Source organism: Doryrhamphus excisus, chromosome 2 (genome assembly GCF_030265055.1).
Source record: "Doryrhamphus excisus isolate RoL2022-K1 chromosome 2, RoL_Dexc_1.0, whole genome shotgun sequence".
Lineage (NCBI taxonomy): Eukaryota > Metazoa > Chordata > Actinopteri > Syngnathiformes > Syngnathidae > Doryrhamphus > Doryrhamphus excisus.
Genome location: NC_080467.1, coordinates 3,541,640 through 3,568,790, shown reverse-complemented (window position 1 = coordinate 3,568,790; position 27,151 = coordinate 3,541,640). Strand labels below are relative to the sequence as shown.

The 27,151-nt window shown below is 38.9% G+C and overlaps 2 protein-coding genes across 5 annotated transcripts in view; one reads left to right on the top strand and one right to left on the bottom strand.

Moving 5' to 3' along the window:
* vrk2 (VRK serine/threonine kinase 2) overlaps window positions 1–7,721 on the top strand; it is a 19,201-nt gene extending 11,480 nt beyond the window's left edge. The window contains exons 10-14 of one of the 4 annotated variants that reach the window (XM_058063590.1): window positions 266–324; window positions 1,758–1,936; window positions 3,616–3,756; window positions 6,880–7,062; window positions 7,166–7,721. In XM_058063590.1, coding sequence (XP_057919573.1) covers window positions 266–324; window positions 1,758–1,936; window positions 3,616–3,756; window positions 6,880–7,062; window positions 7,166–7,426 — 823 coding nt within the window. In that variant the 3' untranslated portion in view covers window positions 7,427–7,721. Of the gene's footprint in view, window positions 1–265; window positions 325–1,757; window positions 1,937–3,609; window positions 3,757–6,879; window positions 7,069–7,165 lie in introns of those variants that run through there. The other 3 variants (XM_058063579.1, XM_058063610.1, XM_058063601.1) reach the window with 3 other exon arrangements.
* Window positions 6,446–27,151, bottom strand: fancl (FA complementation group L). The gene is made up of 14 exons (XM_058063624.1): window positions 26,881–27,151; window positions 26,091–26,149; window positions 25,490–25,550; window positions 25,079–25,135; window positions 24,458–24,555; window positions 17,432–17,528; window positions 16,041–16,109; window positions 13,041–13,191; window positions 12,747–12,830; window positions 11,190–11,235; window positions 10,580–10,661; window positions 9,815–9,931; window positions 7,960–8,031; window positions 6,446–7,614 (listed from the first exon to the last, which is right to left on the bottom strand). The coding sequence occupies exons 1-14, from the start codon at window positions 26,965–26,967 to the stop codon at window positions 7,579–7,581; spliced, it is 1,116 nt and encodes a 371-aa protein (XP_057919607.1). The 5' UTR covers window positions 26,968–27,151; the 3' UTR covers window positions 6,446–7,578.

Below are 27,151 nucleotides of genomic sequence, written 5' to 3'. Positions count from 1 at the left end.
GAACGGCACATAGAACGGGAAGGTATTTTCCACTATTGGAGTTCAATTCTAAAACAGCATAACACATGTACTCCCCACACATCCAGTTAAATGATATTTATGTCATGTCGTGATATGAATCTGCAGTATTAGTTTGCTTGAAAGTAGCTCATTGCCGCCGTGTCCTTTTCCCAACCCCGCTATCGCCTCCTAAATGATTTTTTACACTCATAATGTTTTCTCTCCACGCTCCTTCACCGTTTTATCTGTCCCGCTCTGCACTCAGACTGATGGATCACCTGCCAGAGTCCGTCCAGCAGCTGTCAGTGAGTGAAGCCAGCACAGGTAAGTCACAACATTCTTAATTCCAAATCTGATCTCTGTGCTTTAACGGGACTTTTCTAAATACTAATTATCATTTATCAATTATCACAGTCCCCGGACAGCATGTCTGTTTTTTTTATGTGATTGTCTATGCTAGAAAATGTTCAATTGAGAGCTTAAAGTGTGTAGCTTCCAGTTTTTCTTCTGCCTCTTACAGTTGTTGGTTACTATTTAAACATTTGTGATCATTTTAGCTGAGCAATTAAAATTAAAAGTATTATTATGGTAATGGTTTTAATTTCATTTGAACATGCATCAGATTACAATTGAATGCATCACATAATCAGTTCACAGTTCCACATGTCCAAAAGGAGTAGGAAGAAGCAAAGCTTATTAAATCCTACCCCTCCATCTGGTACTTTTACAATCCGTAACTGTTACATTTGTTCACTTCCTGCTTTCATAATATGGTTTAAGGTTTTTTTTTAAATTATTTTTTATTTACATTTTTGAAAAATTAAAATGTTAAATTTTAATTATTTTTTAATTTTTTTTGCTTTAAAGAAATGCATCCAGAAATATGATAGTATGGTGGAAATATATAAAAAAAAATTAATTTTATTTTTGTCCCGTACCGAAGTACGAGGTGATATGAGCATCCAATGCCATAATGGGTACCATAGTAAGTGTCAATATAGTGATATATATAGCACATCATGACTGGTTCAAGACTCTTCATCCTTGTATTTAGCAAACATCAACTGCTTGTATTGTTTCTTGAATTGGCTCATCGTTGTGCATTGTTTGACTTCCTTACTCAATCCATTCCATAGTTTGATTCCACATACTGAAATGCTATAGCTTTGTAACGTAGTCCTAGCATATAAGTGTTTCAAATGTACTTCTTCCCTGAGATCATATTTCTCCTCTCTTGTAGAGAAGTATTGGATGACATTTTTAGCTAATTGGTTATTTTTAGCCTTATGCATTATTTTAGCTGTTTGAAGATGAACTATATCAGCAAGTTGAAGTATTTGTGATTTTAGAAATAAGGAGTTAGTATGTTCTCTGTAGGCGGCATTATGAATTATCCTTACTGACCTTTTTTTGCAGTACATTTAGCGAGTGAAGATTGCTTTTATAGTTATTAGCCCATATTTCCACACAATAAGTAAGATATGGTAGAACCAGAGAGCAATAAAGAGTGTGGAGTGATTTATGATTGAGAACAAATTTTGCTTTGTTCAATACAGAAATATTTCTGGCCACCTTATGTTGTATATTTGAAATATGTAATATGAGGTAATAAGCGCTCTCGATGACTGCAGATTCCTACTGGTTTGGAGCTACTGGTGTCTCAGCCAATAGCCTTAGCCATCGATAGTGTTTTTACAACAACATGTATGCGATGTCGATTTCCATGTTTGACATTTCTACTTTTGTTCTGTCTGCAGCTGAGGTGGCCACATTCCTCCAGTACGTTAAATCTCTGCGCTACGAAGACCGGCCTGACTACCAGCGCCTGAGACAACTGTTAGCCACTGAAGCCAAGGTAAAACTGGACTTCTCCGTACCTCAGGGACCTGGAGAGGGATCCACACCGAAGGTACTTGATCCTCAAATCAAGGGCAAGGTGAGAACATTCCAAATGTTAAGATTCCAGAGTCTACCTCTTTCTGATGACTATATCGAAATGCATAGAAATATCATAGACCCAAGTCAGTTCCAGATATGGAATTGTCAGCATGTATTGGAAATAGAAAACCTTTGGCATCAGTTGATTTCACCACAAAAATTAGGACTTAATTAAGACTAGAGTTGTACGATAATTATCAGCCCGATATCAGCATAAAAATGTGATATTGGTTGACATTATTTTTTCCAGATCCTGAAAACCGAAAGCTAAAATAATACTGGATATAACACATACGTGTTCATTCCACCACAAGAGATATGTCATTTTACACATATCGGTATTGGTATCGGCTAATATCAGTATCGGAAATCGACAGGTACACAATATCGGCACATCGGTTTTCTGTAAAAAAGCCAATATCGGACATCCTCATCCCTTGGGATGTCCCTTCCTGGGCCTTGCTAAAAGGTTTGGGAATCACTGTGCTAATACAACTACGTTTCCCATGTTGATTAGAGTGCGATAACAGGAAGTAGTGAATTCCTGAAATAGTCATAATAGTCATCACATGTTTCGATAGACCTCTTATGCAGAGATTGGTTTTATTTATGTGACAAATTGATCAAATGTAGAATTACTACAGCTTTTGTTTGGACACAATTTAACGCTGCAGCAGCTGCTGATCTCGGACAAAAAAAAAGAAGCAGACAAACGTCGCGAGTGACTGACGCTGGGGACACCAAGTGCAGGTTGGATTGCAAGGTTTATAGTGTGCGAAAAGCACTTACTGTGCCGTCCCAATCCTGTGTTGCAAAAAACAAAGTAAGGATTTTGAATTCAGACATTGTATCCACGAGGCTGCACGGCGGACAAGCGGTTAGCGCGCAGCAGACCTCACAGCTAGAAGACCAGGGTTCAATTCCACCCACTGCCATTTCTGTGTGGAGTCTGTGTGGAGCACCACAAAAACAAGTTTGCATGTTCTCCCCGTGCATGCGTGGGTTTTCTCCGGGTAGTCCGGTTTCCTCCCACATTCCAAAAACATGCTAGGTTAATTAGCGAAATTGTTGAAATTGATCAAATGTAGAATTACCGCAGCTTTTGTTTCCTTCAAAAAAAGAAGCAGACAAAAATGTCGCGAGTGACTTGACGTTGGGGACACGAAATGTAGGTTGCATTGCAAGGTTTATAGTGTGTTTGAACTCAGACATTGTATTCACTAACCAAAAAAGGACATTTCAAAAAATAAAAGATTTCATTGTCTAAAAAAAAAACAAGCAGCCGTCAATGTCAAGATTTATTTGACAGCGTGATGGTTTGGAGAAACAAAGCAATTTTAAGCGGCCGTTCCCTGCAGAAGGAGACCTCTCATCTCCTCATGGTTCCTCTGAAAATGTCTGCCACATTTTAGCTTATGAAAATACTAATACTGCCCGCAACGCTGCCTCATATATTGACCGCTTGGGCCCGGTGACTGCCCTCTTATTGGCTCCGCTTGAAACACTCGACGACGCATACTTCCTGTCTCCAATTATGTCTTCTCCTCCTCACGGTCATTTATCATTATCATCTATCATTTTGTGTACTAATCGAGCTGTGAGAGGAAAAAAAAGCGGCCATTTTGATCATCATACATGAAAAAGTTAACAATATTTTTGTCATAATGAAAGTCACAGAAACCGGGAAAGGCGAAGAGCATCCCCAGACCGAAGGCCGCAGCCACAGAGGTGAAGGATGAAGAGAACGTTGTTGCCGAGGAGACGACGAAGCCTAAACAAATTCCAGCTTGCTACATACGAGGGCCGCCACTTCCGCAGGTATGTTGAAGGAATTATGTTCCGTTATTTGATTCCGTACGGACCGTACTACGTCGTCATGTACTCCCACGGATACGGGAATTAAAAATGAAATGAAACAATTAGCACTCAAAATTACAAGTGCGCCTGAATGCCTCATGGTGCGAGGAGACAGAATGTGTCAAATTGTTCATTGCTCTGTGTCATCACAGCAACAAATAAGTAAGCGTGAGTGATTGTACTTATTATTACACTTGAAATTATTCCAATTATTCACCACACAGTGCAGCCGTTAAAACCTGAATAGAATTATTTGTTTTTATTTATATATATTTTTTTTTCTTGAACAAATTACAGTCCCTCGCCACTTTGCGCTTTGAATTTGCGGCTTCAAAAAATATATATATTAAAGGGGGACCTATTATGATCTTTTTTTTTTTTTGTAATGAGTTGTGGACTCCTATAGAGCAACTACACACAATAACCTGCCAAAAAAAAACCTTTATAGATCTTCCAGAATCTGCACCTATTCAGCTGTATTTTTAACTGTAAAACTGTATTCTCGCTTTATTAACAGTCATTTTTCTCACAAAATATAAAATATTTATCTTACTATTTCAGCTCTATTCATTAAATTATGACTTTTGGACTGGTGTGTGTCCCGCCAAGTATGAGCATGAACTAGACTAGAGCTGTCCTATCTAGTCTGACTGGATCATTCTTAAAAAGTCTTTTGAGTATGAACTAGACTAGAGCTGTCCTATCTAGCAAAAAAAAAAAAGCATCATAGTACAATAATAGTAAATCATGCTTTCTTGTTTGTTGGTTGAATACAGCCTATTGCAAGTCATATTTAAGCAAATTTGACATTTTTCTAACCCATATTAACATTTTTTCAGGCATACATTTGCTTAAATGAAGTAAAATACTAAAAAAATACTAAATAAATGTGTGATTTTATGTACTATTGTAGTTGTAAGTAATGTTACATTGACAGGAAAAAAAATTATTCACCAAATGTAGACTCTAGATAACTCTGATGTTAAAAATCACATTTAGAAGGTCATAAATTGGATTTACATAATGTGAAGAAATGATTTGGTTAGAGTACGTTTTACCTTGGATCTTCTTGAACGGGTTAATGACGCTAACCAAAAACCACCGGCAGAGTGAAACCACATGGTGACCTTTTTCCGGGTAGGGATTTATGTATTTTTAATGTATTTGTGCTGCAGGATGCATGCTAGTTCCTCAGGTTAGTTTGCTATCTGAAGCATCAGCAGTTGTTTGTTTACAAAAACACGGGCCGTCTCCTCAGACCTGTCAGGCTATCGTGATGCTTAGAAAGGAGGAAAGCTAAAATCTCTTACTCTGCTGTTAGCGCGGCTCTAACGAGGACGGAAAAGGGAGTGTGTACTTTGAAAAAGGCCTCTCAGGTTGTCAACTGGCAGTGCCGCTAAATAGTTGTCGTCAAGAATATTTCATCAATGTTCTTTACTTTTCAAGAAAGGCTTTGGAAAACTTTGGCACCTTGTTGCCTCGTCAGGTGGAATCCGAGTGTTAACTTCCCAAGCTTAAAAACACAACCCATCATTTCGCTGAATCCCAATGCCGTTTGACACCCCTGCACAACCTGAAGCTGGAAAAAGCATTCTAACTGTGATGGTTCCCCCTTCCGCTGTGCTGTATGGAAAACATGTCAGATGCGATGTCTTTTCCATAGCAGTAAAGTTGGAAGCGTCGGGGCCGCCAAGGTTACATTTCTTATAATAGAGAATAATTATAATAATTCCACCTTTCAATGTCGCATGGTTGGTGCTCTCCTGCAAATTCCAAACCGGCAATTTTATAGTGTTGAAGCGGGTCTACGCTGCATGGAGAACCGAGTTCGATTCCACCCTCGGCCATCTCTGTGTGGAGTTTGCGTGTTCTCCCCGCCCGTGCATGTGTGGGTTTTCTCCGGGTACTCCGGTTTCCTCCCACATTCCAAAAACATGCTAGGTTAATTAGCGACTCCAAATTGTCCATAGGTATGAATGTGAGTGTGAATGGTTGTTTGTCTATATGTGCCCTGTGATTGGCTGGCCACCAGTCCAGGTGGTTTAGGTAGTCCCCGCCTCTCGCCCGAAGACAGCTGGGATAGGCTCCAGCACCACCCACGACCGTTGTGACGATTAGCGGTAGAAAATGAATGACATTTTTTCTAACTTCATTTTGGACAAGGATCGTTCCATCTTGACGGATTGCTTGATTTTTGGGGGTCTACCACCCCTTGACTTTTTTTGTCCCGTAACAGTCAGGATCTTTGAAGTTTCAAAGACTTGCTTATGCAACTCAACAGCAAATGACATTCAAGTCAAGATTTAGACTTTTAATGGCTGTGGTCCGAAGCGTTTGCTCAGCTGTTGCATTTTTGAAGGTCTACTTAGAACCTCCTTAAAATTCATTCATTTTCTACCGTTTATCCTCCCAGCTGTCTTCGGGCGAGAGGCGGGACTGGTGGCCAGCCAATCACAGGGCACATATAGACAAACAACCATTCACACTCACATTCATACCTATGGACAATTTGGAGTCGCTAATTAACCTAGCATGTTTTTGGAATGTGGGAGGAAACCGGAGTACCCGGAGAAAACCCACGCATGCATGGGGAGAACATGCAAACTCCACACAGAGATGGGCGAGGGTGGAATTGAACTCGGGTGTCCTAGCTGTGAGGTCTGTGTGCTAACCACTCGATCAAAGTGTTTATATAAAGTGTATTAGTAGCAGTAGAAGTATTAGAACAGCGAGGTCAGTTTATTTTTGCTGTGGACTGAAACATTTGGGTCTGATATGAGAATATGAATATGAGACCAAAGATTTCAACTTTCCAGGCATTCCCATTTGAAAGAGGATAGCACTTTTTCAAATTGTCATGTGATGCGTTCCAATATTTTTGGGTGTGTTCAAAGAAAAGTTCCCATTGCAAATACCCGGAAATTAGAAGTCATTAGGGCTCATGTTTAGATGTCAAACCCAAATGATCTACAGGACCATCACTCCTGTAGGCCACCGTACTTTATCATCGTTTGTTTGAAGGGTGTCAACAATGAAGTTAAACATTCTAGCCTCAATGCTAATTATTATTTATTTTTTTAATAGAAGAAGGATGAAGTCCAGAGATCACTGCGGCAAAAGACTCCGACTGCGAGATCTTCCAAAGAAGGCACATCGGCCAACAACGATGATGTTAATGCTAATGGAAAGGAGCAGCCGAGAAGTAAACCCATCGACCCGCGCTACTTGAAGGGCCCTCCAATCGGTCTCCGAGAAGGACCTGAAAAGGTGTGAGGTCGAGACCGCTGCTCGCCGCTAAGAACCGAATAAAAGACATTTTAACCAAGCATGTTTTTGTTTATTTGAATCATTGACTTCCGCTTTTTAACAGAACGCAAACTCCATCAGGGAATGTGGGAGTACGGACCAGCTCTGGAGCCGGGAATTCCGAAGGAGCCAAAGCGGAACGTTCCCCAGCTGTGAGACGCGAAGTTTCGCTCGCACGGCTGAAGAAGAGGATAACGACGACAACGACGATGATGGCGGTGGATCTCTGCAGCCGGAAGAGCAAAGCACTTTGTCTCGCGTGATTTACTGCTCGGTGTCCATGGCCGCCGCCTTACTCCTGGCTGCCGGAGCCTCCTTGATTTAACGTCTCGGGAACCTCAGGAAAGGTTCTCAGCTAGAATCTTTTTTTTTTTTTTTTTTTCTTTCCCCCCAGCAGGTAAAAGATGTGCATCTCCTTTTGGGTTTAATTGCTTTGAAGCGTTTTCCTTAGGTTCAACTGGCCCGCAAAGCCACTTCTCAGGACTTGTAAGCTGCCATTTTCACAGTAATGGGCTGAAATGGAAGGAGTTGTACTTATTAAAGAGCCAAATGCTTTCTGAAGGATACTTTACAACAATGCCGTGGAGTGCACTCATTTCCCCGACTAAGCTATCAAATACACTGCGAGCCGCACAAATAAGTCCATCTTTGACTTTGATTCAATGACACGCCGCATTCACTGGCAAATACTTTACTCACTTTATAAGTAGATTGACTAAAACTGAATGCCTTTCAGGAAAGAGAAGGCCATGTGATGTATTGAGCTATGCTAATTAAGTATGCTGAATATCTATTGACTCCCCATGCAAAGGCCTTTATGAAGGCGGCTGTCAGTCAAACGGCAAAGTGTAGGCGTACCTTGCTGCAGTAAGGACACTCTCCAAAAACCGTGTTAAAACTCTGGCGGCTGGCGGGCAGCGTGCGGAGCCACTGAAAGGAAAAGACAAAAGAGAAAAGACTACTTAATCAAATCGTCACCTTGGATCTGATGTGCCAGTGTCAAGTGATAACACTTGTTTCCATGTACACCTCACTTAAAAAGGTCCATTCAAGCAATACCTTGTAAAGATTGCGCGTAAAAACCTCGCCATGTTTTCCGCGTGTTAACGAACCTGTGATCGGGCCTGCAAATGAAGACGACCACGGTCTTAACACGCAAAAAGTCTACAAGGGCCGCAAGATCAGCCCACAAGATTGGAAGGATGTGATGTGGAGATCTTTAAAGGCATCAGGTGGACTGAGCGGAGTCCAAACGACCGCATCCAACATTCCGATTCTCTCTCCGCGATCGTTCCCGATCAAGCTAAACCTCTGACCTCTGGACTTGAAACAAGACTTTCTACGTCGATGACGTCCACAGTGTGGCCAGTGGCACATTCACAAATATCATTTAACAAAGAAATGGCAGCAAAAATTGAAAAAAAATTCCTGAAACCTTATGGGAATAAAGTCAAAATATTAAGTCAAGATAGTGGTCAACACCAAAAAGTCGTAATTTTTGAATAATATATATATTAGTAGCACAAAGTTGAAACAAGACAACTGTTTTTTCTATCTATTTCTTTCTGTCTATTAAGTCTATTATTATAATTTAGAAATAATAAAAAGACAAATATAATTGTTTATATATATTTATATAAAAATTTGAAAGTCAAATATAATTGTTTATATATATAATAATTTTGAAATAATAAGTCAAATATAATTGTTTATATATATATATATATATATATATATATATATTAATAGAAATAATAAATCGAAATAGAAATAATAAAAAGTCAAATATTGTTGATATAATTTAGAAATAAAGTCAAATATTGTTGACATACATTATAATTTAGAGATAATAAAAAGTCAAATATTGTTGATATATTGTTATTTAGAAATAATAAAAAGTCAAATATTGTTTATATATATTATAATTTAGAAATAATAAAAAGTCAAATATTGTTGACATACATTATAATTTAGAGATAATAAAAAGTCAAATATTGTTGATATATTGTTATTTAGAAATAATAAAAAGTCAAATATTGTTGATATACATTATAATTTAGAAATAATAAAAAGTCAAATATTGTTGATATATATTATAATTTAGAAATAATAAAAAGTCAAATATTATTGTTGATATAATTTAGAAATAATAAAAAGTTAAATATATATATATATAAGTTAAAAAATATATTTATATGTATAATATTTATTTAGAAAAGAATGGCCCACTTTTAATATATCTATTATAGTGGCTAATTTTAGATTTTTTTATTTAATGCGCATCATATAAATTTTTAAAATCCTCATGTGAATTATTTATTTTAATAAAACAACTTGACAGGCACATTTGGGTTTGATTTTGTCTAAACTCACTGTGTGGAAAAAAATATTGTGATATATATCGTATCGATATTCAACCTAAATATATCAGGATATGAGTTTTTGGTCCATATTATGTATATAGCCATAAAAAATGAATGACCAGTTACACTATACACCATGTCAATTTAAGAAATAAAACCTTGACTGTCTAAATAATTAAACCAATTGGTCGTTCATTACTTAGTGAAATGTATGATTTGTCTTTACAAGACAAAAACACGTTTTTTTTCTGATTACTCGAATCAAAAAAACATGTAAGTAGAATAATGATGACTAAAATATTCCATATCTGTATATCCACATGGTGTGTACAATATGTGTGTTTTCATACCTCATACAGGCAGATCTGATGGAAGGGCTGACCGCAGTGAGGGTCGCTGCATGCCTGGTCGGGGATGGCAGCCTCCAAGCGGTAGGCGTAGCAGATCCCACACTCAACACTGAACGTCTGCGTAAACACGATATGGGAAATATTCAATATTATTTTTTTACCTTTAGAAAACGAGAAGATGATCCAGACAACCTTGCTTGTATTTTAGTGCAATAACAGATTTTCTTTGTTGCAGCTGTCGCTTAAACGAGGAATGCAGGTTAAAATACATAAAAAAATGAACATCTGGTCAATTTTTTTTTTTTTTTAACTCTGAATACTAATGAAGTGAAGCATTAATCACTGCGGTGACAAAGCTTTCACGTCACCCAGTGACAGGAGGAGAGAATAAGCTGCAGGAAAAAAAAAAAAAAAAAAAAAAAAGGATTGTTTTGTGTGATTAAAGTGATTGCAGAGTGCACAGGATTCGGCCATTTTGGTTCTTTTTAATGGTCCGATCTGTAAACAACCCAATTAGAGGAGAATCTTGCAGCCGCCGCTTTGGAAAACAAAATACAAAATGGAAACAGACACAATAAGAGACAATAGAGGATGTCCACCCCCTTAAGATTTCAAGCTCAAAGACACCCAAGTATGCATGTTTGGATGTGAAACACACACACACACACACACACACACACACACACACACATGCGGCTCCTTGAGGTAATCGTGATGGGAACGGACATGTTTGAAATGGAAAAGAGAGCAATTTTTGTGACATACAGATTTTTCGTGGGTGGCAGGTGACGGGAATTGGATCTCCAAAACATCCTGGAGGTTTTGCAAGACACCGGAGTCCGGGTTCCTGCCAGCAGACCACAGACAGCTCCTTCACACACTAATTAACCACATGCAAATGAGCCTGCAAAGACACCGGGGGATGATGAAGAGACTTTCACCCGTTTTAAAAAAAGAAACAGGGTGGGGAGAAGAGCAGCGTTTCTGCTGCCGTGTTCAATTTAAGAGCGTTAGAGTTACTTGACACGTGTCACGCGCTAAAGCAAATGTGTTTTGGTTTGTGATATTTTATTTTTTAATTAGGTGGCCCACATGTGTCTGTGTGGAGTTAGCATGTAGCATGTTCGTATGTGTCCTGTGGTTGGCTGGTCCGCCTCATTACCTTTAACGGAAGTACAATGGCACTGTATCGAGGCCACTGAAATTGTCCAGTTCATTTTTCAGTTATTGTGTGATTCATTTCTTTATCGCCCCGGGACTAGTTCTCTCGTCTACTTCCAGGACTAGCGAGGACTAGATCTCGCAAGATCTTGTGACACCCCCCCATTAATGAAATACAGCATATAAAAACATCCTATTGTGCAACATCTCTCACCACAAATGCATGTTGGTGTTCAGCTTATTCCTCAGCGGAGTCACAGCTGTAACAGACAAAGAGTTGGCAAATGATTATTGTGAAGAAAAGAAAAAATTACATTGATGGCATTGATTAAACTTTTATGATAAATAATTATAGTAAAATTAATATTATGAATTATAAATATTTATAAATAAATATATAAATATTTAAATATATAAATAATATATATATATATAAATAAAAAATATATAAAATATTTATAAATAAATTTATAATAAAAGTTTGTCTCAATACATTATGAGATGGACACATGCAGATGACAACTTCAATTTCACTTCATGCAAAAAGCAATATTTCTGCCACCCCTCATATTTGAGGTTCTCCGCCTGTCTAGCATCTCGGGTGGCTCCAGCGTCTTTCTCTTTAATATCATTTGAGTTGCATTGCTAGGCAACAAGCCGGGCTTTTCATGACCCTGGATTTATAGAAACAATGACAGACAATTGACGGGGAATTAAAGAGAATGCTTTCTGGGTGTCTCCATGTTGGGACAGCGAGAATGAAAAGGTGCCAGTCTGAAAGCAAAGTGCTCTGACACGGGAGAAGACAATAGTCAACATAAGCGCCGCAGCTCAAATCTAAATATGAGGGAAATCAAGGCGGCTGTCTTACTGATCTCATCTGAATAACAGTGAAGCACAAGCACATTGTTTTTTTTTTTTTTTTTTATTACCTGACTTCATCCGTGGCTGCCAGCCTATTTTGGCAGTCAAGGCACACGACTACAGGGACCCACCCCTGTTAGTGAAAACAATTCAATAATGAAATTAAAAATTGCCGCAAACATTGTGTGTAAAAGGCTTGACGAGTTCATGGACGCATTATCAAATTAAGAAAAGAAAAGTAAAAGAAACAACAGCAAAAATTTAAGCATTATACTTTATTATATTTTGACCCGGATCGTCCCTGTCACTCCATTTGAACAATTGTCGGAGTCTCATCACTATCCCCCAACTGGATTTTTTTCCATTGACTTTCAGACTCAGAATGCACCCAGAAAGATGTTTCTCAGGGTGCTAAATCAATCACAAGTGGACTGTTCAGTTTGTCTTAGAAGATGTTGCCCCGAGCAGGCTTCATCAGTTGGTACTCAAAGACTAGGTGGTGGTGGGGGGGGGTGGACACACCGGTCAGACTAGACTAGATTAGAAAGCTCTAGTCTAAGAACTCGGTGCAAGAACCGATCTATTTATCCTCGAAGGACAAATGATGATCGCCGGTGATACAATGGTACGCCCCAGGGCCTGTGCCTGCCAGCAATGGTTATTGGGTGGCATCCCATTTGTTAGTATCCCATTCAAGTTTAACGATCGTCATGAACCCCCATGAAAACAAAGGTGGTTGGGCCTTGAGTCTTTTCCGAAATATATATTTAAACCATTAGTAGTAGTCCTGAAGTATACCAGATGTGACAAGATTAGAAGATGACCACACCAATGTGTAAGCCGTTGGGTTCAAAGTTTGAGAAAAGGTTATACACCGAAAATGTTTCTGTTTGACGTCTCTGCCTACCGTGCTCAGCTCCCAACAGGCAGCATTCTGGTAGCATCTTTGGGTGTCTGGGATCCACGTCCACTTTAATGGATACATTATTTCCTGGACAAACAAACATACTTACTCTTCCCACCTCTGTTGGTACACTATAGACAATGTTAAGAAGCAATCATTGGGTGAACACCCAATAGTACCAATAGTATGTGTACTGTGCACAATGGAACCACTGTTAGCGCCATTGATCTGTTCCAATTGGTCCCACTCTGGATATCGTAACAATGGAAATGGAAATAATGACTTGAATCAACATACCAATAGCTATTCGCCTCATGGTGTCTGAAAGACTTGGCTTTTCTGGTTCCAGAATCCAGGTCTTTCTGTCAATCTCGTCAACAACATCCCAGAAGTCCGTCAGGGCCGCTATTACCAGTAGGAATTGGCTGTGGAGTTGGTTTAAAGAAGACTACAAAACCAGACAAAAACAATAAATTAATGCAAGTTAGCTGCGATTGGCTGTGCAAGGTGTGCCACGCCTCTCGCCCGAAGACAAGCTAGGATCCAGCATAACCCCGCAACACTAATGACGCGAAGCAATAAAACTCAATCACGTGAAATGTTGGAATTAAAGCAAAAGGGAAACAAAACAGTACAGATAAAGGGAATATGGACATTGAACACAAAAACTACTTCCTAAAAACAACCACTGTCATGTACAAAAAGCACAAGGCAATTGTCCATTGTTACCGACCAGTTTTTAAGAACTCAGTTAAGGCAAACACACACGAACAGAAGACGAATGAGAGCTGAGTACAGACAATATAAGTGAGAAAAGAAATTGGGGGTGCAGGGGAGGGGGGGGGGGGGGGGTACTAAAAAATTATGGGTCATTGTGCCAGCACAGTGCACACAATTAAGCATCATCCAGGTGCTAAGAGGATCGGCAATTACAGGCCAATTAATGCCAGTGGGATGATTATGGTTAGCGCTCAGGACATCTAAGCTAAGTCCAACTGAGGTAGATTTAAAAGAAATATATATTTTAAACACACACGTATATATACTATATATAGGCGGCCCTTTGTCACCAATTCTGTTGCTAATTTTCATGGACAGAATTCTAGGCACGTCCAACGGGTCGAGGGAGTCCGGTTCGGGGGCCTTTGGATCTCATTTCTGCTATTTGCGGAAGAAGTGGTCCTGATGGCCTCTTTGGGCTGTGACCTTCAGCGTTTGCATCTGAGTGTGAAGCTTCTGGGATGAGACTCGGCACCTCCGAATCAGAGTTGGAAGAGGGTTGGGAATGAGGTCCTGCCCCAGGTGGGGAGTTCAAGTGTCTCGGGGTCTTGACACCAAGTAAATAAATACAGGACATCTACTAATGCTCCATGGAATGACACACTAATTATACAACATAACGTTAACAACAATTTAACGAGCAGTTCAGCAATGCATTATGGGACTTAAAGAGCTGTGCGACAATTGGGAATTAGCAAGAGAATTACAGAGCCTACGACTATGCACCAGGTGTATAGCTCAGCTAGTACAGCACACGGTTCTGGAGGGTGAGTTCAAGTCCAGCATCGAACCTCACCTCACGCTGCTACTTTATGTCATACTATAAATAAACTATATTACATCAGACAGAATACACTGTTCTCTTACCACTGCCACATTTTAACTAATTGGGGAGCTGTACTGAGAATACAGGAAATGTTTTTGCTTTGATTTGAAAATACTAGAGAAACTGATCATATTTATACCCTTTCTAATACCCTTTCTAGGGTCACGGGTATGGTGTCTTCGGCCAAGCGGTGAGGTACACCCTGAACTGCAGCCAACTGCAGATTATCATTATTATCGTTATCATTATTAATATTATTATTATTATTATCATTATTATTAGCAGTAGCAGCAGAAAATAGTATTACTGGTAGTAGAAAATTTGAATATGCATTCATTGTTAATTCCTGCACAGTTGCATGTCTTGCCCCTGCAACAGAGCAAGCAATAATTAGTCTTTCAAATGAACAGACAGACCGGCCCTTCCCCCTGCCCTACACACACACTTGCCCATCACTCATGAGACAAAAAAAAATGCACTTTCCATAGATGCAAACACACACACACACACACACACACACACACACGCACTTCATGTTGTAGTGTGGGAGAGATCCATCACCAGCCCAGCAGGCAGACAAGCTCCATACGGTAGCGCTGTTCTAAGCTGGTCCTCACTGTACGCTTGCCATGTATCAGCACACACACACAAACACACACACAAGCTACGCTCTCTTTCTCATTTATCTGACTTTTGGTAAAGCACATCTTAATCCCTCCGACGATTTCTTAAAAGTCTGAGCAGGATGCTGTTGACATTTGACAGTAGTTTTTATGACAAAGCAGCCATTGCTGAGATGAGACGACTAAAGACAATGGCCAAGCCATGAAAGAGGCAAACAACATGGATGGAGTGCGGTGGGTTGCAAACTTGTGTAGACGTTTGACCTGAAGCCGTTGTTAAAACATATTACTGAATATGTTTTTATATTACATTCAACTAATTAAGGACATTCATGCCATTTTCTTGACTTTTCTTGACATTCCTGTTCAGTTTTTTCAAGGCTCTATAGAGTTTTAACTACTTCCACATTTCTCAACTGATTCAGACTATTCCAAAGTCAGAATTCTCAACTCATTTGGGTCATTTAGCCTTCCCAGTACATTGCACTATCATGCTGTTATCATGCTAATGTTAGCATACTAGTATCTTTTTTTTTTACTATTTTAATGGGTGGACACTGGACACATACAGCATTATTAACAGCATTATTATGTTAGGTGTTAGCATTCTAAAACATACGTCGCCATTTATTATCAACTCCTATACCGTTTGCAGCTAGTGGTCCAAACCAGAAGTCCTTTTAAGCACTTGAGAGTGTGACCAACCTCAGTGGAGTAAAGGTGCCCGGAGGCGGGCTGTGGGTGGAATACATTAAAACAGACCATTTTCGCAGGAACCACAAATTCCAAAGAAATACAGCTGATGAGGTGCAGATTCTGGAAGAACTGGAAAGCTTTGTGTGCTGGTTATCATGTGGAGCTGCTCTATAGAAGTCGACAACTCAATACAAAGGTCAGAAAAATTACCATAATAGGTCCCCTTTAAAATGGCTTATTTTCTTTGATTATATCTACTATATATATTGAGTAATAGGAGTGCAAAGGTGACTATAGGGATGCTATTTTATGTCTAATAATGGTAACAAAGGTTTGGCTGGCGACCAGTTCAGGGTGTAAACATGTGCTTACTTGCGGTGTCCATGTTAAGACCAGGGGAACTGGAAGGTCAGCTGTGCATTCTGGAGCCTCTGCTGGATACTGTAGATGGAGAAGATTGGACATTTTGGTACTCAAAACTGAAAGTCTGGAACATTATTTACTTTGATTGGTTATGTTTTTTTTTTTTTTAGCCAATGATGCCACTGCCAAGAGGACACTCTTCAGCGAAACTGACACCTAAGTAGCTTTGTGACTCCCAACCTAATGTTTCATCAAGGCTAATAAGAACTGTCATTGTTCAGTGTCTCTTTTTAATAAGCAAAACAATTAATAATGATGACTATGACTTGATCAGTATAAGTTCAACTTCCACTTCCTGTTTTCCTTTTGCTCACATTTCCCACATTCTTATATTATCCCTTCTTTGCCTCCTCTGTCACTTAAAGCCCCACGTGTCCGTGCCAGCACCCTGTCCTCCCTTGCTGTGTTTGGTGAAGAATGACCTGGCACTAGATCTGGTGGAAGCAGCTGGAAGGCAGGGAGAAATCCAAGTTATTTTTACAGTTCCGGGCCAGGTGGGCACCCACTGGGCTCTTAGAACTCTCTCTTGTCCCTGGTGGATGTCAACTGAGCTTAGCTCAACACAACCTCATAAAACTCTGAAGACACAAGAGGCAGTAGCTTAAGATTAGGGATGTCCGATATTGTTTTTTTGCCGATAACCAAATTGCATGTTGAGTACCGGTCATTTTAGACTTTTGACTGATTTTTCAAGGCACACAGACTATTGTGTTCTTGGGCTAAGTAAAAATGGAACCTACCAAAAGAAAGATTAGATTTGCGTCTTTTTTCAGAAAAAAATATTGTTTCTACCTTTTTCCTGCTCTTTAGTAATCAGCAGTAGAACATAGTTCAGTTCAGAACTATGTACTGACATAGTTCAGAGTATGTACTGTAACATGTGGAAATACATTGGGATAATATTAATATTATTACAATACTCCAACATATCTTTAGTATAATGGCAGTAGTTTGCTTCTATAGATGCAGTTAGCCTCCCTCTGTAGCAGCAAGCGATGATGAGCCAATGTAGATAAGAGTGTTTCTCTGTTCATAGAAGATAATTTTTTGTCATGCGGAGGTCTATATAGAGATGTTTTATCTGTGCTACATCTTCATCACAGTGGGTTATCATGTCTCTGTACACCCTCTCCGCTTTGCCCCAGATTTCAAAACCTAGATGTAAATCACCGATTTGCTATCAGCAAATTGAATGTCCTATATGAGTGAAGTGGCGCCTGCATTGGCTGAATACAAAGATCAAGCTGAACATGTTTCATGCAAGTACTGTATGTACATATGTGCTGTATGTATAACCTACTCATCAGAGCCAAGTGGGTGTTCTCATAAAAAGACACTACCTTAGACTTGAGGTTAATGGTGAGAATGTGTTGTCGTCCAGAAGAGTCCTCTGCTTTCAGCTTCAACATTTGAAACTGTGTGTCTATGAAAAGCAGCCTGCAGTTGGACACACACACAGAAAACACATCAGAAATGCTTCAACAACATCAAAAAAATAACCTCAGCTGTCACGATATTATGCCGACACCTGAGCTGCACTCAAAATGATTTACTTATTTAAATCACTGTAAATTCTGTGTGCAGTCAGTGCTAGATGTGTTCAACAAACACGTAGGTGTCCATCTGTAGACATCTGTGATGCTAGCCAACGGTTGGCTCATTTGTTAGTGGTACTTTATCAGCCTGTGTAATTCACTAGAGAATATTCACCAATGTTGATTTAATAATGCTGCAAGTTGCATACTCTTTATACAGGACACATTTCTATAAATAAAATATTATTCTATTTTTATTTTATTTATTATTTAAATATAGGTTTGCGTTAAATAGTACAGAATGTTGTACTAATAGTCAAATTTGGTCATGTAACAACTCTCACTTTAAGTGCTCTCAGCAACTTTGCCATTAAATTAACAGTTTTGCAATGTTATAGGTTCATGTTCTGCTGAAAAAACATTGAAAAAATAAACAAGTCAAAAACATTTTTTGTCATAATATCTCACTGTCACTGTAAGCTAGCTGAAATTAACTGTGTGAGGTAGTTGTCTGGATCAAAAATCTACTTAGACCATCAAAAGATTCATGTTGCCAGTTTGTATTTGAAAAGTGTAAATGGATTTTTTTTGTAGCAACTGGCGGGCTGGATGTGGCCCCCGGGCCGTAGATTACCTACCCTTGCCCTACAGGTAGTACTGGAGAGTGCTCCCTCCAGTGCCCCGCAGATTTGTACCTGGGTGGTGCTTTGTGATTATACGCCTGTGTCCGTCACAGACTGCCCATAACGAACACCGTGTTCTAGCGTGAGGTTGTCCAGAGGTACACTTGACTTTGTGGCCATGTCGGACATCGTACTTGTCGGCATATGTTTTGGACTTTGAGAAGGCATTCAAACGTGTTCCTCTGTGAATTCTGTGAGGAGTACTCAAGGAATATGAAGTACTGGAGGACGTAATTCGGGCTGTTTGTTCCCAGTATGAACGGTTTAAGAGTTTTGCATTGGTAGAAATATATCCAGTTAGGGTTAGATATATCCAGTTAGATAAGAGGTAGAAAACGGATGGATGGATGACTGTAGACCAGTTTGTACAATTATATGCAGAACATGAATTAGGCACCTTCTTTTGCTCCAATATGGTGTTGACACTGATGTATGTATGATAATGTTTAATGCGGCATCTACATCACACTTGATGGCCTAAGCACAGAAACGCACTCATAATGTTTCAATAAAGCTACAGTTAAATAAAAAAAAAAACTCTGATATCCGCAACAAGTCCCCACTGAACCCATCACAGAGCGCATGGCCTGTAACTTGCAGATTGTCCTGCACTGAATTACACCAATCAGTCAAGTTAATGCTACACACTTTGGAGGTAACGTTATTGTCATTGTAGGCGGAATTCCTTAACGTAACTAAATGTGAGCTGCAGCAGTGACAGATTTGTGTTTGTAGCTGTCTTTCGGACGGCCGGAAAGTTAAGTCCTTCCCCTCCCACTCAAGCTTGGCCTCGTAGTGGTGCAGCAAGCGAACAGCACAGATGCAAAGTGCATCCATGGGCATCGCGTCATTACATTATTTTTTTTCTGGTAAAGACTCCGCAACCAACTGAAAACACCTTTGCAACCCAAGAGACCCAACAGTTGAGAATCATTTCTATGTACTGTTGTGGAAAAAAATAAGATCAATTCACTTGTACTTGATGAATTGCAGCCTTTGTTATAAGTCGATCTGCAGTTAATGTTGTATTTTTTACAAATCAATCCTCATGCCTGCCGGATCCTTGTGCACTGGTGTCCCCACCCCATCGATGTGGGAACAGAAACATGAGGTTACAGAGAGTGTCCAAAGACTACATTAAGAAGATATAGTCAACGCCTTCAGGAAGGATCTAGAAGAACAAAAATGGGAGTGTGTGTACAGTGCTAATGATCTTTCTAAATATTATATGAACCTGTATGATAAGAACTGTCCCTTGAGAGAAATGTCCAAGAAGTAAAAGACCAGCCATGGATGACAAAATTACTTAAAAATGCTTGAACACATTATACAGGAAATTCATCATTCAACAAACAAAAAATGCAAAAAAAAAACATAAGACTTAAAAATAAAATAAGTTGACTGTAAAAAGGAATATTATAGTCAATTATTAGATACAAATATTAGAGCAACCTGAGGCATCTTAAACAGTATTATTAGGAAACACCAATAATGATCACATGACTGAAATAGTTGAAAACTTCAACAACTACTTTGTAAATATCGTTCCACAACTGCAAGAAGGAATTCCAAAATTCTGGACAAGGAAGGAAAGGAATGAAATGTCAGAAATGAATCCTAAGTTTCTCACTGGTGTGACAAAAAAAAGAAATCATTGATATTGTCATATTGTCACTCATTATAAAGCAAAACTATCAACTGATTGTGTGACTGATTACATGTGGGCTACCCCAGGGGTCAATACTGGGACCAAAACTGTTCGAATTGTATATAAATGAGAGCATATATATCTACTATATATATTTTGTAAGGCAACAACCAGGCTTGGGGAAACTTTCAGGTAAAACAACTTTTGAAGTAAATAATTAATTAGATATTTACAGCAAATTGTACGTATGTATCTTTCCCAGTTGTAAATTAGCTAGCAACTACATAAGGGGTAAGCGATCGAGTTAAGTTAAGTAGAGTCAGTTTCAGGTAGGTAGGTAAGTAGGTAGGTAAATACTTTATTCATCCACGTTCCAACATACTTCATAGAAGTAAAATATAAAAAAAAATCATCATTCATGTAATGTCAATAAATACATACATAAAACCTAAAGAAAAAAGCTCATGCATCTTTAGATGAATTTACGGTTGAGATCCTAGTTCCAAGCTCTTCTCGGCCAATAAATTAGACGCCTCTTTCCTGAGCTGATTACCACATGAGGCGAAGGACACTGCACTGATCATGCACCGGCACTACCGTCAGATTTACTGTTCAGCTGCCACCTTTCCAGTGCGGTTTCCACTCTACTGAAACTTCAAGACAAAAGACTGATCTAAGTGAAATGACTAGTATAGTCCTCCATCAGATTTACAGTATGTTACAACACACGCTCTGTGCTGAGCCTGATGTGGCTGTATATCTGCCGAGGATTTATGGAGTATGTTAGATAGAAGTGATGGGAGCAGTGTCCTCAGGGGATGACACGCGTACACACACTTAGAAAAGTGATAGAATGATGGCAAACAATGTCCACGGCGAATGGCTCATAAATGTAACCGCTCAATTGCAATCAAACACAAATGAAGGGCATTCATCTTGAAGTCTCTTCATACAAATACTGTACATAATGTACGGCTTTGACTCGCGTATTGCTCCTCCTTTCCACTCGTCCATCCTTATCTTCAAAAACAATCATCTTTCTGTAATTTCCACACATCCTTCCCATTGTTGCCGTGCTTTGACACTGATAGCTCTGCAAGATGCCAACAGTGAATAAGTAAATATATTCAAGTGGCAGAAGAGCTAACATTATATCCTCGAGTACTTAAGTACAACTGTATAGTACAATTAAAAACAACAACATGATGGTTAGCAGCTTGAAATACACAAATCTGTCAAGCAAAAACAGTTACTAGATGTACAAAGTGACAAGCATCCAAAAAAAGCAGCCACTAGAATGTATTATTGAAATATTAATCCAAAAACTTACCACTTCCAAGTAATGGGAGGAGAATTATGTCCTTGCAGACTACCTGCATTGTGAAGTTAATCTAATCTAATCTAATCTAATCTAATCTAATCTAATCTAATCTAATCTAATCTAATGCAACATTACTGACACCTACTGGCCAGAATATTACATATAACATGTTTGTCTTTTTTTTGTGAGGGAGCGATGTTCGAACTGTGATGTGATGAGTGACAGCTGTACAACTGTACTTAGTTCCATTGACAACCGTATTTAGTTAATTTTTCTGCTTAAAAATGCCTAACTTACACAACAAATATGCAACATTTGCTTCAATACGCTTATTTTTCACTAATAGGCCGCATTCAACCACAAAACTGCACCATTTTTAACTGTCAAAAACTATAATCTGTAAAAAGCAACGTTATCGAATTGTCCAGCTAACATAAAATTGAGGTTTAGTTTTAGATATATTATATAAATAATGGAAAAATAATTTCCAACAGTTTCACCTCTTCTATCTGGCGTGTCACATGCATGCTAGCAGGGACGAGTTACTATCCCTCCTTGGCCATGATGGAAACAGCGTGAGAAGTCAGACATCATGCTGAGAAGACTGATGAGAGCATCTCATTTGCAAATCCACAGCCAAGTGAGCAGCTTTCAGATTGAGCGACATGCACGTGTGCCTGGGTGGAGTGAAAAACCGTGCTCTCGCTCTACCGGGACTGGCATTTGAAATTTAACATATGACTCATTTCTTCCGCCCTGTTTGTCTATATGTGCCCTGTGATTGGCTGGCGACCAGTCCAGGGTGTACCCCGCCTCTCGCCCGAAGACAGCTGGGACTGTTGAACTTTATTCTACTATTTGACAATACACTCACTAATGGGCAATTTCAAAGATGCCGGGTTCCCTCTCGTCGTTATCGCAGTCAATCTTGTTGTCAGGTAGCTGCTTTCGAGAAAGCTCAGACAGCGGTTAAAGCAGATAACTTAGCCCAAACATCCACAACTCATTCACATACGGAGGTGTCACTCGCCTGGCACTGCCTCCCAGTCTTAGTAAAGGTGTGTTCGCCGTCTTTCATCCATCACTGTCACAACGCTCAACTTCACTTTGAACACTCCGTTTACACCAATGTACAGCGGTCTGAGTTATTTTGTTCATCCTCCTGGAATGATGGTACGCTCCGAATTAATTTGGTTTTTCAGAGTAGCGGAGAGATGGGTGCAATGTTGTTTTACAGAATTTTACTGAATGAAAAGCAGGTTTGCAGGTGCCTCATGTAGTCATGGGGGGGCTCCCTTGGCGCCCAGGGGCACCACATTGGTGACCCATTGTCTATACGATATGAAAGCGGAACATAACATTTAGACAAAAAGATATTTGACTTACGTCACTGGTGAAATTTACAGGATCAGGTGCGTTCTATAAGGAAGAACTGCCAATTATTTACAATCCTTATGCGAAACATCAACATATTTCTTTGCCTTTTCTGTGCATACTCGTGGGAGAATAAAATGAAACTTTGTTTCTGATATTGATCAATCGAAGACTTCAATAAAAGATACAAAAAGTGGAGTAAAGTGACAGTGTGAAAGTTGTAACACTGTAATAGGAAGAGGAAATGCTGCCGAGGGACCGACCAAAAGACGTGGCCAAGTAATGGTGGCCATTCTACTTGACCTCATGTTCCATTCATTAGTACATGGCTTGCCTTCTTCCACCAATTAACATGACCACTCTCAAAATGCACCAATGCAGACGCAGGTTCAAAGTAAGAAAGCGATCCAGCGCCAGAGAGTGCGACTCATTTACCTCAGCCAATCAGCAGACAGAATTACGTCTAAAAAGCCCCGGTGGCTATTATCATGGCCCGTGCTATTAAGACGCTAAGCGAATCTCAAGTGCTTTGGACATTGAGGCCTGATGTGTATAATGCCTCCTTACCATGAGGCTGCAGTGAAAATCCAACATTTCTTCACCCCTCCCTCTGCTATTAAAACCTGAGGGTCTTCAATTAGAGCTATTTGCATTTTACTAATGTCATAATTGTAGCAGTGGTTATTAACAGCAAAGTGGAACATGAGTGTAGTAGTCAAGGCTTTATGCGGGTTCGAGGAGAAGTCGTATTACTACTCTCCTCCTCCGTGCTTCCTGACAAGAATGAGAGGATCCTGACAGTTCTTCAATACAACTTGGATTTAACTATAACTATAAGTCAACAACTAAAAATAAGGATGTAATTACTACATGGCTGTTGTTAGTTTGAAGTTATGTTGTTGCAGACCATCCAATTAGAACAGCTTTCAATGAGAAAACATTAGTGGATGCTACTTCCATTACATTGCGCCTTCTCACAGTTACATAAGAAGCTGGGTAGTCAGAAACCTGTGGCTCTGGACCCGCATGCGGTTCTTCTGTCTCTGTGTAGAGCTGGTAATTAAATTAAAAATAAACAAAACATGCATTTGTTAGAAAGTAGTGGTAACGAAGATGGGGAATACAACCAACATGCATACACGCCTTAAACACAACCATCCTGTCAGATTTTTCCCAAATGGGTAAAAAAAAACTGCTGCTCGAGGTGCAGCAGAGCCTCCGTCCCGGCAGTCAGCTCTTACTGATGTGCTTTGTCAGCAAAGTAAATATAAACAAAACAGCGCAAAATGGTCCACACTCAAAGACAAAATTGTTCTCTGAATATTCCTGTAAAGGAATAATACTCAATGTTCATTATTTATTGTTGTTGTGTCTTGTAATTCTGCTTGTGATTTTTATTTAAGAGCAATATTTGCTAAATATTCAATTTATTTAGTCAATTTTATTTTCACAATTTCTATGTTAAGTACTCTTGAGAAATTAGTTAATTGCTTTTGATACAGTGTACTGACATTATCATTACTTTAATGAAAAAAAAATGGTCTCAAGTAATGTTGACAATAATACTGTTTATCGGCAAGAATTTGTAAGACACTTATCAACCAGCAAAATTTGCCTAAATTGGATATCTTAAAAGCTAATGTCGAGCATCTCTAAAAAAAAAAAAATAAAATAAAATAAAAATAATACCAGAAGAAAACCCGAACAGCAAATAAACATGCCAGTCAAGCTTAATAACCTCAGAATTTGACAATAATTACTTTTTTTTGGAGGCTTGTTGTGCTTTATCTCAGAGACTCACTTACTTGTCCCACCCAAGGGTCTCCATTTCCAAAATGAGTTGGGAGTAGTACTGTGGAGGCGGAATAGAGTAGCACTCAGGAAGGCACTTAATGCCCACTTCCTGCAATAACAGAGACAACAACATGATTGCATTACAGAGCACGCTACACAAATAACTTCCAAACAAAACAAACAAGAACAAGTCATCCCTCATTCATCGCGTTAATTAGATATTACTGTGCTTGTTGTGAGATTCAGAATTCAAACCTGAAATAAAACCCATTGTTCTGGCAATCAAGTCTGGTGCTTGTGTGTCACAGCTAGGAAACCAGAGTTCCATTATTAATGGAACATTATTAATGGATAATGGATTAATTAATCCATTATCATGATAGGCCTACTTATCACATATCTTCTAAAGGCCTTATATTTGTATTTGAGTTAATTTGGTTATTTTTATGCTTGAAAATGCTTAATTTAAGCAAAAAAAAAATCACGATATCACAAACCAGAATTATTATTTATTTATTTATTTTTTTTTTAAACAAAAAAGCACAAAAAAGAGCAGAGTAATCCTGAGGGATTTTCCTAAACCAACAATGTCAACAGAGCATCATTAACAAATATATCATTGCCCTTCTTACCAAGACAGTCTTCAGTTCCACAATGAATGTGATGAGATCAGTCGACTGATGTAGCCTCTACAAGAGAGAAAAGAGACATGAATGGGATGATAAAGTGACATTATTATTATTTTTTTTTTTTACTCCTGCCAACCATTCAAATCAAACACGTTTGTGATTAATGGAAGCTGCCATCTCCTTTAATAATTAATAATAGCTTCAAGGCTGCAAAAATAATGAACTTTGCAGCCCAAGGTGAAATATCAATCTCATGCAAATAACCCAGAGGGCCCACATAACAAATAGACATTTTCCAGGTGCTGTTAATTAAATAGTGAAAAATATTGTTCTCTTCTTATGAGTGCAGTGCGGCTGATGGGTGTAAAGGAACAATGCCAGGTATGATACAGTCAACACAAAAGAAAGGATTACCTGTTTTACTAGGTCTTCATACCCACGCAACAGTTGTTTTAACTTCCAGCAGCAATGCAACCTACAAGAAGCAGAATATACACTTATTGCAGTTACTTGGTGGGCGTTGGATCGTTCCATTCATACCGATACAAACAAGAATAAGCACTTTCATTACTTTCATGAATGCGGCAATATGACTATCTGAAAATGGTGAATAAAACAATACAACTAGTGGTGGCCTAAGAGTTTTGCATGATGCAGTACTGTACTATGTGTGTGTGTGTATATGTGGTGACCCGCAATAGTTAAAAACATTTATCAAGGGGTTATACCTTCCCTGGTTACAAGTATGCATGCAGACTCAGCAAAAGCTGATGAGTTGTTTCCTCGTTAAAATTAGTTCTTCTTGAATTCACTCGTGTTTCTCGCCTTCTTTATCAAATTTCTGGCACCTGCAGCTTTTTTTGGCCCGATGGTTGTCTATTTAGCAGTCTCACTCAATAACAAAAATGCAAGGACAGTGAGTCAATAAAGTAAAAAATTTTCACACAAACAAAAACCAATCATACCGACAATCAAAGTGACATTCCGCTGTGTGGTGTGTGCATATGTATTATACTTGGCCTTTCTGAGTTGGCGATCAGGTGGTAGCTGTACTCTCAGTCTGAGGTCTTTCTCCTGTATAAAAAAAATAAAATAAAAAAAAGTTTCATTCATTTAGTTGAATACACTTTTGTCATCCTCAGTGTCATTGACATTATTGATGACCATTTGGAGTGTGACAATATCTCGAAATGATGATATACCGAAATATTTTATCTCCCGATCCTTCATTGATACGTGCCCACCAAGTATGAATACCTTTGGGATAGGCTCCAGCACCCCTGCGACCCTCGTGAGGATAAGCGGTATAGAAAATGAATGAATATCATATAGCAGACAAACACACTGATGTATGAGAAGTGAAATAAAGTTTATATGATTTACATTAAGTGTGCAATAATTATTTAAACAAAAGTAGGCAGGTGCATATATTAGGGCACCCTTGGTTTTTTTTTTAATTGATTTGAATACCATCCATCTTCTAACACTTATCCACTGTCCCAGCTGTCCCAACTGACTTCAGGGCAGAAGTACTCAAACCTTACATAACATTTACAGTATACACAATAATAGCTGTAAAGTAAAGAGTGGTCAATAGTTGCCAAATCAGACACTTTGGCCTTCAAAATAAAAGCTCTACCGTCACCGCTGTGCATTGAATACATTGACATATATATACTTTATCATAGTCATCAATATTATTAAACGTGAAAGTAAACGGGATTGGAACACCTTTACTAGTATAAATATGGTAATATTGACAAGTTGGGTATATTCACAATATTTACTTATTCATATTCACTTACCTGGACGGTGATGAATCCGTCATATACTGTTTTTTCCACATTTAACGGTAAGAGCAGTGGGTTGTCTTTTACCATTACAGACGGCATTACGCTAACTTTGAGTACAACTTAAGGCTGTTCTTGAGGTATACTTAGCAGTAGCACGATAGTTTGGATAAGAAGTAATACTTTATTGACCGACACTTTCTGGTTAACTGATAAAATACACAAGTAAAACTACAGCTAGCATGTAGCGAACCAAACATCCGCCTCCCGCCATGAATGTCAAAAC

Bases quoted from the DNA above. Each gene is read 5' to 3' on its own strand.
- fancl (XM_058063624.1), bottom strand. From the start codon at position 26,967: ATGCCGTCTGTAATGGTAAAAGACAACCCACTGCTCTTACCGTTAAAT. The intron at 12,831-13,040 runs GTATGTTGATTC...TTGTTTGTCCAG, and splicing joins CATGAGGCGAATAGCTATTG to GAAATAATGTATCCATTAAA. The intron at 9,932-10,579 runs GTATGTCACAAA...GTGTTTACGCAG, and splicing joins CTGCCACCCACGAAAAATCT to ACGTTCAGTGTTGAGTGTGG.